Source organism: Lynx canadensis, chromosome D4 (assembly GCF_007474595.2).
Source record: "Lynx canadensis isolate LIC74 chromosome D4, mLynCan4.pri.v2, whole genome shotgun sequence".
Classification (NCBI taxonomy): Eukaryota; Metazoa; Chordata; class Mammalia; order Carnivora; family Felidae; genus Lynx; species Lynx canadensis.
The window spans coordinates 40,672,784-40,685,787 of record NC_044315.2 but is presented as its reverse complement, the minus strand read 5'-3'; the positions used below and the strand labels follow the sequence as shown (position 1 = coordinate 40,685,787).

General features: G+C 36.6%; 1 protein-coding gene across 3 annotated transcripts in view; it reads right to left on the bottom strand.

Moving 5' to 3' along the window:
• Positions 1-13,004, bottom strand: part of CCDC171 (coiled-coil domain containing 171) — a 309,890-nt gene that overhangs the window by 184,716 nt on the left and 112,170 nt on the right. For all 3 annotated transcript variants that reach the window (XM_030294128.1, XM_030294126.1, XM_030294127.1), the window contains 4 exons: positions 5,981-6,087; positions 4,117-4,206; positions 2,860-3,060; positions 125-292 (listed from right to left, as the gene is read on the bottom strand). In XM_030294128.1, the coding sequence (XP_030149988.1) occupies positions 125-292; positions 2,860-3,060; positions 4,117-4,206; positions 5,981-6,087 (566 nt within the window). The remainder of the gene's footprint in view (positions 1-124; positions 293-2,859; positions 3,061-4,116; positions 4,207-5,980; positions 6,088-13,004) is intronic.

The following is a 13,004-nucleotide window of genomic DNA, read 5'->3' as shown; positions in this document are numbered from 1 at the left end:
ATTGAATTATTAACACCCAAATTCTTTTTGAAATAAGATGAATGTCAGCCCCTCTTAATGATACTGTGATGTGGACAAATGTCACTGAATTTAATAGAGGTATCTGGTGCCTGAGGACAGTTACCTTCTCATTAGCCCTGGTGAGGTCTGAGATCAGGGCATCAACATTCTCCTGCAAGACTGCACAGAGCTCGGACCACGAGAATTTATCCAGCATGCCTTCTGGTTGTTTTATGAGCACACAGCCTGCTATCAAGTGCTGATACAAGGTATGAAGAAAGGTTAGCTTCTCCTGTGAGAAAAAAAAAAATAATAATTCCAGTATATCCACATTGTAAGAAGTAAAACACACACTATGCATGGGGAAGCATTTGTTTCAAAAACTTGAGAAGGAATTAAAATGTTCAAGTCTCAGAATACTGTCATTTTGGGTACTTTTCTTACATTCAAAACTACACAGCAGATACAAACTTAGAATTGATTAAACTTGGTATTCAAAACCAAAAATCTGAAGTCTAGAAGCCAAAAGACCAGGGTTCTGACCCCAGTTCTGTTACTACTGAGGATGTCACCTAAGTGCCTGTTCAGACATCACCTTTCTCAGATACATGACATGTCTGGACTAATTGTTTCTAAGCCCTTTTAACTAGATGTCGGTATAGTCATTCTACAGTTTCATATTTACATCTGCCCAAACAGATGTTATTTAAGTCAAAAAAACCAATATAGAGAGAAGACTGTTGCTCAGTTCCACTGAAGACAAAGTTATACAATATCTGTGCTTTACATGTACACAATTACTCAGCTTTCTTCTTCCCCCAGAGATTCCAGTTTGCTTACCTCTTATAGGAAATCTATCCCAAGCCCCTTAGGCAAAGCAGACAGTGATATGAAAGATATGGAAGAGGGGTTCATCTGTTTTCCCTGTAAGTTCATATAGTATTTGGCACATTGAGCATTTACAGGTGTTTAAATATTACAAAGTAACAGGCAAAAAGAAATAGACATGGCTGCCCAAGACATATTTCCAAAACTGTCCAATTAGAAATATACAATAAAAAGTTCTTTAAAATTATATTGCCATTGTAGTAACTAAACCATCCATTGTTTAACGACCTAGAAACACTATGCCGTAGAATTCAGTAAAAAGCCGATCCCATCTTGAACACACAAAAAGTTTATTTACTAACGTGCCAAATGGCTCTCTTTATAAGGTGTTTCATCTATAAACTGCCAAAGAGTGGAACTCAAGACAAGGCAATTGTAAAGCTGCAAAAGGATATTTTATGTAGATAATAAGTTGCCTCAAGATTTTTTTAATAGACCAGCAAGAAAAGAAAACTTTTAAAAGAAGGAAATTTGAGGGGGAAAAATAGAAATGCTAACCTTCTAGACAAGAATAACTGTATCTAGCATATGCAAAGGTTTTGTGGGGAATATAAATTGTGGGGAAAGTTTTTCTATATATATCAAAATGTGTATCTTTAATTGTCTCTAGATGACACCTTACTTTTTCCCAATATAACAATTTAAAGCCAAAAAATTTTAATATGTAGTTACAGCCACTAACTTGAGTTAGGATATCAGAAGAATCTTCATAAATATGTTACGCCTTTTTCTTTTTTAAGCAACTAAAGATGTGTTTTGCATTTTCAACTGGGTTGAGATACTTAAAAACCTTATTAAATCCAACTAACCAAATGTGATATTCAGGCACTAAAGGTCTTCACCCTCCACATTTTGCCAAGTGATCAAGTTCATCCTAAAGGATAATTCATTGTGTCGCCATTATGTCCTTTTTGCTTGGGCTGTGACAAACCATGCATGATAATCATCCATTTGGCGTGAAAAGAGAATCTCAAGATCCAAAATCAATTCACACATGTTGAACCCAACCACAATGCTGTAGACATGCTGACTTTACAATACAGTCAGGCTTCTAGTTTCCTTTACTTTAATCATTATCTGATGTGTAGAACAATTCCAGCCCCTTCATGTGGACACAATTTAAATCCCAGACTGTAAGAAGAGTGGAAAGAATGTTTCCTTTTTGCTCTCTTGGCATTCATGTCCATATTTGTTGGAGTAATGAACTCAATATGCAGGAAGACTCAGATAAACCAGCTCCATACTAGCTAAACTAGCTCTATATCCCATGGGTGAAAGAACATATAAGATAACAATTCCATTCACCCAGCCTCACACAGAATATAAAAGTTTTGCCATAATATTTTAAGAATTTATTAATAAATAAAAATGCATAGGCAACTCTCGAGGGCATCCAAATAAAGGTTTAATATTGTGGGTGACTTCTATTTTTCCACATTTTGGTTACTACCCTGTAATTGTAAAGAGTAAGGAGACTGTCTATTAGAGCAGATATTACTTCTGTTTTGCAAATAAGGAAAGATGTGGAGAGACTAAGCTGTGTGGCTTGTCCATATTCACATTTTGCAAACAGAAGTACCACTAGCCAAGTCTGGTTCTTTGTGATCATGAGAAACATATTCCCACCATGTTCAGCTGCTAAACTACTGAAATAAAAAATAGTTTTGTCAGTGGCAAATAGGCAAACTTTGAAAGGACCATCAGGAGCGTAAGTGCTGGGGATACAAGCGGCACGAGTGACCGAGGGGTTAAACTCTATCACTTCTCTCCAAATTAGGATGACCTGATAGTGAAAGAGTGACCGATTTTGCGACTGGCATGACTATTTCAAAACGGTTGGCTCAGAACAATTTTTTTGAATTAAATTAAATTTTTTTGAATTAAGTAAAAATAGCCACATGATGTATGTAAATTTCTAAAACCGAGATTAGCGAAGGCCTTTCCTGCCAGGCATCCTGTCTCAGGTGATACCTCGGTATCCTTCTGGAAAGCCTGGGAAAGCTTCTGCAGTTCACTCTCCGATTGGGCCGCTCGAGCCTTTTCTTTCTCCCAACAGTGCAGCACATTTTGTAGTTCCGCTTTCAAAGTGCTTATGAGAGCCTCTCTGTCTGCACATTTAGTGCGTAAATGACTTAACTCTTTACTGACATCAGCCAGTTTATCCTGAAGGTCCTGTCAGAGATACAAAATAAAGAGACCATATGAAGGCCGGCCAGTAAAGGGGCCGAGGATGCAAATGTAAAATACATAATGAAGACTTCCTAAGCTTTACCATAAAAGAATCGTAAAGGCAAGCATCTGACTACAGTGCCAAACATACTTAGGCATTTTAAGGTATTTGATTGAATGTATTTTCTAAAGTATGCTATTGTAGCTCAAAAGTTAGAAAAAAACTGCTAAGTTTTAACATGTAAACATAAAATATTCCCAAGGTAGCTAATTCCAAAAAGCTCTTTGAAAAGGACTTTTCCTTTCAATTCATCATTTAAAAAAATAATAATAACTTGGTAGCTCAAAGCATTTTAATAACATGTAAATAACACTTTTAAATGAAATCTTTTACCTTCCGTATAAGAACATTTACTTCCCAATGACATGCAAATTCTAACAGAAATCTCATATGTGGGACATAAGATTCTGAATTATTTCTTCTTCAACCTTATTAACAAACTCTACTGAAGTATGTCCATGACAAACTCAACATTAAGCAATACAAAGACATTCCGACTCCCACACTTGCCTCAGTATGATTCTGCAAAGATGTAATACATAAAACCAGTGCAGAGAATAAAATAAACTGTTGTCCTGGACCATAGCCAGGTGCGGCCCCAGCCCGTTACTAGGCCTGATGCATTAAAAACAATGGCTCCACCCTACAATGATGAAAACTGACTCCAAATACTGATGTGCTTATGTAAAATATGTTGAATATGTATCTGAGGCTGGGCATTAAATCTTAAATCGTTTTTTTCAGTCTGTGGTATTATAATTAAATCTGGGAAATGCATTTTTCCTTTAACCAAAATAATTTCCAACCAAGTTTTATTTTTTTAATGAAAAAAACATTCTTGTTTCTTTGATCAACAATAAAAATTCAAAACTGTATCCAAATGTACTTAATAAAAAATAGGAAGATACATTTTCAGATAGTTCTACTTTAAAATATTCCCTCGATAGTCATTTGGGTCTCTTAATACAAAAAGAAAAAGTCATTCTAAGTCCTAATACCTTAATATTTTTAGTGTGAGATTCTATCTTCTGTTGGGTAGAACTGAGTTCATTCGATGCTTTTTCCTTAGCATCATTCACACTGTTTAGCTGATGAAAGAAAACGGAAGTTACTTTTTTTGTATTTTTCAAGGACGGGTAACTCAAAAAAGCTAATCTTTAAATGTTTTTTATGCAATTACTTAAATACCAATGTTCCAATAGTGATTAACAGTTAAAAAAAATTCTTTCTTTTGGTTAACTATGTCATTTCTGTCACAAGTGCGCATGGCTAAAAAGAAAAGAGAGCGTTCAAGCTTAAAATGTCAGTGATGTTATTGTGCATTTACTCGATGGCTGGATAAAGGGTTTTATTCTTACTGTAAACAAATACAACTTTATTCTTAAAATCCTCCTGGACCAACATGCCAAAAGCAGTGGCATCTATAAGGAAAGAGAAAAAGGACAGAGCTGAAGACTGTTCTCTCTATACATCATGAGGGTATTCACTGGTCTCTCCCTCCATATGACAACTTCAGGGTCGGTCACAGGCAGTCCTACTGGGAAGGCTTGTGGCAGGTCATCAGTTGGTCCTGCTCCGCTTGTGATTTATTTTCTTTGACAGTTCATTCTTCTTTCTGTCAGACTGCTCTTTTTGCTTTCTTTTCAGCCACCCCCTTGGTCTCCCCACTGCTGTCTCTGGCACTGGTTCACAACAAAGCACATTACTAAGCCAAAGCCTGCTGAGTCGACTTTTCAACTGTGCTGAGGATCATGTGACATTCATCCTCCCAAATAACAATTCGCTGTGGGTAATATGTTCCTAGTTACCCTGCAGCTTCCAGACCTGGGCCTCAGAAGAGTTTCAGAAAGTACTAACAATACAGGTTGCCTTGTCTCACTGGGAGCGACTTGGCAATATTTGTTCTTTACGGCAATTTAATTATTCCAGCGGTCATTTTCGCTTTTGCCTTCTGAACAATGACAGAGGGCATTAAGAAGGCTCACTTTTCCTCCTTCGTTGACCTTGGTAAACTAAAGCAAAAGAAACCTCTTTTGAAATGTGAAATATAAGGATATGATGGCCTTGTATTGCTTGAAAGAAACAAATAAACAAAAGGATAAACACTAAATTCCATGCTATGTGGCTTGTCTTTGGTTTGAACAGTCTGTTTGTTGTTCTGCTAACTAATTGTGTTTAATGTAATTATTTCATACTCTCTAATTCGACAAGATGCAACTAAACAAACTCTTCAATTTTTAAGCATAAACTCATAAAATATTTTAATACCCAAGAAAATTATCAACCACACATTAAACAATACAAATGAGATGATAAAGAGAAGCACGAGATTTTTTAATCAGCAAATTAAAAACTAGCAGGCTACATCAAACAGATGCTTGTTTTTGAAAACTTCTAACAACATTTACGTTCTTTAGAAAATGAGAACTTCTCTCTTTTTTTCATTAAGACTTTCTCAATTTCTAGAAATCTTAACCTAAAATAATTGACACAGCCTCAATTTCCACTACCTATCCCTAATTTCATAAAAGCACATTAACACTTAAATAGAAACATATGAACACAGAAGACTCGTGCAGTTTTTTATTAAGTCAAGATAGATACATTTTGAAGGCCGGGAAAGCGACAGAGTCTTTGCAACTTTGAAAATCACAGTGTGACTGCAGAGTTACGAAAACGTAAGTGAGACACCACTTTAGGCCACACTTAAAGAAAGAACAGTGACGGACAATTTATTATTTTTTGTATCTGTGAAGCTGTCAATTCAACATCCCCCATCTTTCTGACCTTTGTAACAAGCAAGGGAATGCACTGCTGCAGGCCGAAGGCTATATGTGTGGAGCCAAACAGTGCCAGTGTTACCTCATTAGACGCGTCTTCCAGCTTGTTCTGGTAATCTGTCAAGGTACGCCTCAAAGTCTCAAGGACAACAGAGAAGCTGGGAGGTTTATCTTTGTCCTTGTGGATGCCTAGAGAAAAATGTAAGATGAAAATATATCCCAAAGTCACAAAGAGACAAAAGCTAAGCAAAGAGTAACAGAGAGATTACAATTAGATAGAGCTGAAAAGGTATTAGGAAAACATCGAGGAGAGTCGTATTCTCCAAAGTATACTGCTGTATAGCCAAGTATTAATAGCCTTTCTAAACAAGTGATCAAATTAAGTTCATAATATATCAAGTTCAGACTTATGGCTACTTCGTACCTTACAAAGGCCCACACTGTAGTTAGTAGTGAGCTCTTTTCTTTTCTTTTTTTCCTATCTTCTAAATAACGTATGTGTACATACCTGTTATCCAACAATTAAATGAACAGTCTATATACTAACATTGTTTGGGGGAGTTATATACATTTACTCTGGTCCTTGTGTTTCTGATCAGTCAGGCTTATTTTGCTTAAATAATAATTTCTGAACCCAAGAGCACATCATTTTCTGTTATACTTGGAAATATTCTTCAATCCTTAAAATTCTCAAGTTACAATTTGAAATAAATAATAAAAATGCTATTATCTACACAGGCCCACATCATGTTTCAATTAAAACCCTTAAAACTGATACTTATTGTAAAAATATGAGTATTTCCATATTATGCCCTCAAACTATTTTAATTTAGTTGGGCCATAAGTCAGTTGAGCTAATCAAGGTCACATGGTCAAATGTAGTTCAAAAGATTAATCCAAAATAATCAAAAGTTTAGTTTTAAAAACCACTTTAAATTGATTGTCCACTGTACTTCTGTTAAACAAATAGCAAATTTTAAAATATTCTTATTAAAAGATTTTTCTTTTTGTATTATAATTTCTCCCTAGCATATTTTATAATCTAAATATTTCAATAAACAAGAAACATATTTTCAACAAGGGTGATTTCAAAAAGAAGCATTCATAATATACGTTTTATTATTCATTCATATACTTTACTGAATTCCTACTATGTACTAATCCAAAGCATTAGATACATGGAGGTAAATAAGATTGGCGTGGTATCTGTCCTCATAGAATTTACAGTCTAAAAAGAGGAGGAAAGATAGTAAGCCAGTAATTACATGAGATCATTTATCCATTCTTCATGTATTCAATTGCTGGAACTTTGGAAAGATGGGAAAGAAGGCAATAATAAAGGAAAGAAGAATAATGGAAGGAAGGAAGGAAGGAAGGAAGGAAGGAAGGAAGGAAGGAAGGAAGGGAGGGAGGAAGGAAGGGAGAAAGGAAGGAAGAAAGGAAGAAAGAAAGACAAAAATAAAAGGGGAGAGAAAGAAGAAAAAATTTTGGGCTCAATGACAGACTAACTTTATCTCAGCACATTGTTGATATTTAGTGTTTTAATTTTGGATAAAATGTTATTAATAAATTGATTATATTCATCAAGGTATAATTTAAACACTATCTCAAGTATGGGTACACCTTAGATTTTTTTTAAACAGAAGAAGAATATTTAACTTAAAAACCAAAAGTAATATAGAAGCAACACATATCCCAGCTGGGCAAAAAAAAAAGACGCTGCTCTGAGCCATGATAATGGAGAAGACAGTACTCTTTGTAATTACTATGAGTTAGAAAGACAACTCATTAAAAATTTTATTAAAGGTCTTACCAAATATATTTTTTTTAAAAATTGCTCTTGCACAAGATAAAAAAAATGTAATGTATAATTCTTTTCTTTTGCTACTACACAAGTAGGCCATGAATAAATCATTCAAGGACACTCGGGAAATCTGCTGGCTTTTACAATAAGGGAGAAAACTTCCTCTTAGAAATTCAGAAGAATAAAACCAGTTTAACATGAGTGTTGAGGGGTAAGGGGACAAAATGACCTCTCCTTACTGACCCATGCATATTCTTATATTCTACATAAAATACAGTTTCTTTGCTTGAAAATGTTTATACAATAAAGTTCAGTTGAAGTACAACGTATACATTAAGTCACCCACATCCATCATAAAAAGAAATAGCTCCTGGTTCCTTAACATGGCAAAAGGCTTATAAAGAAAAAGAAAAGGTCACTAGGACCCAGGACCTTATTGACTAATTTGACTTACCCTAATAATAACCACTGCACCATGGCCCAAGAAACAATAAACAGTTAAAGATATCAAAAGGAGCTCTAAAAACGCAGATAAAGAGCAATAAAAAACAATTTGAAAAGTGGTCATAAATGGCTTTTCAAAGGTCAAAGTCCAAATGAAGAACAGAATGTGTCAGAACACTATATACTTCAACAGCACTAACTCAAAACCTTCCAATGTCGTCTATATGTGTACGTCTCTGTACATGGATGCCAGCCTATACTTGCACATCACCACTGTCTGCTTCAATCCCTCTCACTCGCTTTTAATATTAAGACTATTTCAACTCTGGATGTTCCTTGGCAACATTTTTTGTTTGTTTGTTTTTTGTTTGTTTGGGTTTTTTTTTCACATTTTATTTCATATTACTACGAGACATCATAACACTTACATTAAATATAAAAATATATGCATGTGTGTGTACCCATATCATAACCCAGTGAATGTTTTATTATTTATAATGATATTCTTCTCTTCTGGTATGTACAATATGATTTTGTTTTGTAGACACCTACTTGAGCATTATTATCTTTTGTGATTCAGGGCGAATTACCTGAATGTGACTCTGATTAACAATTCCACTAGGGTTGTGGCATAATTATCTGGCTGAAAAGGCCAACCTCAACTGGCTATGCTTCTTATCAGAGAAGGTTCTCAGGGAAGAATAAATTTTCCATCTTGTTTGGGACTAATCAATCTCTTGTCAAGGGCATATATTTCTTTCATTATCTCATGGTAGATTAGAAACTGCTAGCCTAATATATAGCACCCAATTTCTATGTTTCTTAGGTATAGACTTACCTAAAATTATTACATAAAGGCAAATCTTTTTTTTTTTTTTTAATGAATAGCCCATAGCAGAGAGAAGATAGAAAAAAATGGCTACAAGCTCTCTATTTAAATGTTTTCTTTCAGGGGTGCCTGGGTGGTTCAGTCAGTTGAGTGTCCAGCTGGTGATTTTGGCTCAGGTCGTGATCCCAGGGTCATGGGATCGAGCCCCATGTCAAGCTCCACGCCAAGTGTGGGACCTGCTTGGGACTCTGTCTCTCTCTCTCTCTCTCTCTCTCTCTCTCTCTGTCCCTCTTCCCCTCTCACACTCTCAATCTCTAAAACAAAAATAATAATAATAATAAATAAATAAATATTTTCTCTTAGACAAGCTCAAAAACTAAGTATTTCTACATGACCCAAATAAACCACTGCTTTTGAAGCTAGTGTTATTACTTCGGTACCCTGTAATTCCACAGTAGAAACATTAAATTGAGTCTATCTCTTCAACTTTCTCAGACATTCATTCTCTTATCTACCTCAGTCTCCTGCAAGACTCCAAAAGGGGAGAATTATTAAGAAATAATGGAGAGACATGGGGTGCCTGGGCAGCTCAGTCAGTTAAGCGTTGACTTGGGCTCAGGTCATGATCTCACAGTTCGTGAGTTCGAGTCCCACGTTGGGCTCTGTGCTAACAGCTCAGAGCCTGGAGCCTGCTTTGGATTCTGTGTCTCCTTCTCTCCCTGCCCTTCCATGCTCAAACTCTGTCTCTCTCTCTCAAAACTAAGTAAACATTTAAAAAATAATAATAATAAAGAAATAACAGAGAGACAATAGAAGACAAAAGACTGAGATTTTTTTAGACTACATATATGTGTGTATATGTATATATGTATAAATACACGTAGAACAAGAACAGTCATGTTCATCCTTAGAATAGGGGGAAAAAGAAAACCCTGTTATTTAATGTGGATTTTTAATCACATAGTAAAACACAGAAAATAACATACAAATGGGTTTTACCTTCACCTAAGAAAGTCTAAACATTTAATATATTGATGATCAAGAAAATTCCTTTTTCACTCTAAAAGCATTAGATATAAACATTTTGTTGGCAGATATGCTTTTCAAACTGAGACTACATTCTGTATATCAATTTGCTTTATTCACTGAGATCATAAACAAACTTCTTCCTTACCTTGTAAACACAGGTACCCATTCTGGAGTTCTTAAGGAAAATGGCTTATAACTTTTTTAACATACAGAGAATATTTATAATGTAAGTCTTGCTCACCCACCCCTAACTATGTCTCCAGGGAAAGTAAAAAAAAAACAAAAAACAAAACAAAACCTTCCTTTACCAATGTTTGAGAAATGTATTGGTGAGGCGAGTCCCAGAATCTTTCATGAGCTAGCTCTATATGGCTTGATAAGCTCTGTGCAGCTGAAAGGCCATAGATAACAGCCATCAGCCTGGGTCCCTGAAATCAATGAAGACAATGGTATCTGGAGTGACAAAGACCAGGTGGTAGCACTTAACTTCCAGAAACAAAATGGACATGTTTACCATAATGGAATCAAAGTAGTAAACAAAATGCTTTTACCCACAGAGATCACAGGTGTTGGCTAACTGATCATGGTGTTCATAGGAGTAAGATACATACTCTACTTAAATGTTATATGATTTGGGGGGGGTGCCTGGGTGGCTCAGTTGGCTAAGCATCCAACTCTTGATTTTGGCTCAGGTCATGATCTCACCATTCGTGAGCTCGAGCCCCGCATCAGGCTCTGCAATGACAGTGGGGGGCCTGCTTGGGATTCTCTCTCCCTCCCTACCCCTCCCATGCTCGCTTGCTCTCTCTCTCCCTCTCTCTCCAAAAAAATAAATAAACTAAAAAAAAAATTTATTTAAAAAAATAAAATGTTATCTGATTTGTATAAGAGTAAAAGTTCTAAGTCTGATTACCAGAGGTAGGACTTAAATCAACTCAGAAAAGAGTCTTTGCTCTTAGTCAATTATCAGACTTGGGCTAGTTCATAGACCAGGTGTCCCTTGAATCAAGAGGTAGGGTCCCGTTTGGAAACCCCAACATACTGCCAGAAGGTCATACTGTAAATCTTCTTCCTAGCCTTCCTCAAAGAAACATGCAACCATTTGCCAAGGTGACTATGCACTAGAGAAGGGGAGTTATTCACTGGGATAACTAGACACTGGATCTGAACTAACACTAATTCCTGAAGAACTAACATGCTATTATGGTTCACTAGTTAGGGTAGGAGCTTACAGAGGTCAAGAGACTGACTGAATTTTGGCTCAGATCTTTCGCCATTGGGCGCAGTAGGTACTTGAACCCAGCTTATTTCCCTAGTTTGGAATCCATAACGAAGAAAAGACAAATTCAGAAACTGACACCATATCCATATTGGTTACCTGACTCAAGCATTAAAGGATTTACAGAGGAAAACCAAACAGAAAAAAAGCTAGTGGAAGTCACTAGAACTTTTACCTACCAAAATAGTAAATCAAAAGTAATGCCACCTTTCTGGAGAGATTGCAGAGATTAGTGCCTCTGTTAAGGACTTAAAAGATACAGGGGTGGTGACTTCAACCACATGAGCATTCAACTTATCTGGCTTAGTGCAGAAAACAGATGAATCTTAGGGAATGTCAGCATATTACTGTAAGCATAGTCACATGTGATTCTAAGTGCAGCTGCAGCGAAAGATGCAGTTTCATTGCTGGAGCAGGTCAATACATTTCCTGGCAACTGGAATGAAGCTATTTCTTCCAACCTTTTAGAAAAAAAAAACTACCTGAACAGTTTCTTTCGGCTGTCAGGGCTAGCAATACACCCTCACAGCTTTACCTCAGAGCTATATTAACTCCGGCGCAATCCAGTCTATAGGAACCTTGATCAACTTTTCATTCCAGAAGACTCTCATGTTCTACTTAGCTCCCTACCAAGTTGATGATGGCATTCTGACTGCTCAAGCTCAAGCAGGTCCTTACAGAATCTTAGTGTAAACTTTCAGGGAGTTGCAACAAAGCAAGTCATCTTCTACAGATAACTATTCTCTTCTCGAAAACCAAGCTATAGGGGGCGCCTGGGGGGGGCTCAGTCAGTTAAGTGTCCAACTCTTGATATCGGCTCAGGTCATGATCTCACAGTCATGAGATTGAGACCTGCATCAAGCCCGGCATCCAGGCTCTGTGCTGAACATGGAGCTTACTTGGGATTCTCTCTCTCCTCTCTCTCTCATTTTCTCAAAATAAATAAACATTTTTAAAAAATCAAACTTGCTACTAGTCCTCAGCAGATAATACATCCATGGCCACCAATTTACCAAGTGACCTGAATTGCCTATCATAAAATCATTATTGTCTGATCCACGATCCATAAATTTTGGCACGCACAACAGCACTCTATCATCAGATGAAAGTGGTCTATACAGTGTGAAGGCACAAGTAAGTTACATGAGCAAATAGTCCAGATTCCAATGGGCCCTATTCTTGTTATATTGCTTCCTCTCTTACCCACACCCTGAATCCATGAAAAATTTCCTATGACCCATTGACTAATGGGAGAAAAAAATGGGCTCAGTATATAGACAGTACTGTATGATATGCTGGCACTAATTAAAAGTAGACAGTTGTGGCAGTACAACCCCCCTCAAGGGTGGCCCTGAAGGATAGCAATGAAGTGAAATCCTCCCAGTAGTCAAAAACAAGTTATGGACCTGACTATTATTTTGCCTGGAATGACCAAAAGTGCAAATATACACCAATTTGTGGATAGTAGCTAACTATTTGACTAAAATGGTCAGGGCTTCAGAAAGAACACAACCGGAAAATTGGTACCAAGGTGATCTGGGCAGGAGCACGTGGGTATACCTCTCAGAATGGGCACTGTGCCGAGACCAGCCAGTAGAAAAAGATCTTAATAATCAGGAGGACAAAATGAAGCATTCTGTGGATGTCAGCCAGCATCTTTTCCCAGCCTCCTCTGTCCTTACCACCTTTGTTTTCCTTACAACAAAAGGATCATGGCAGCA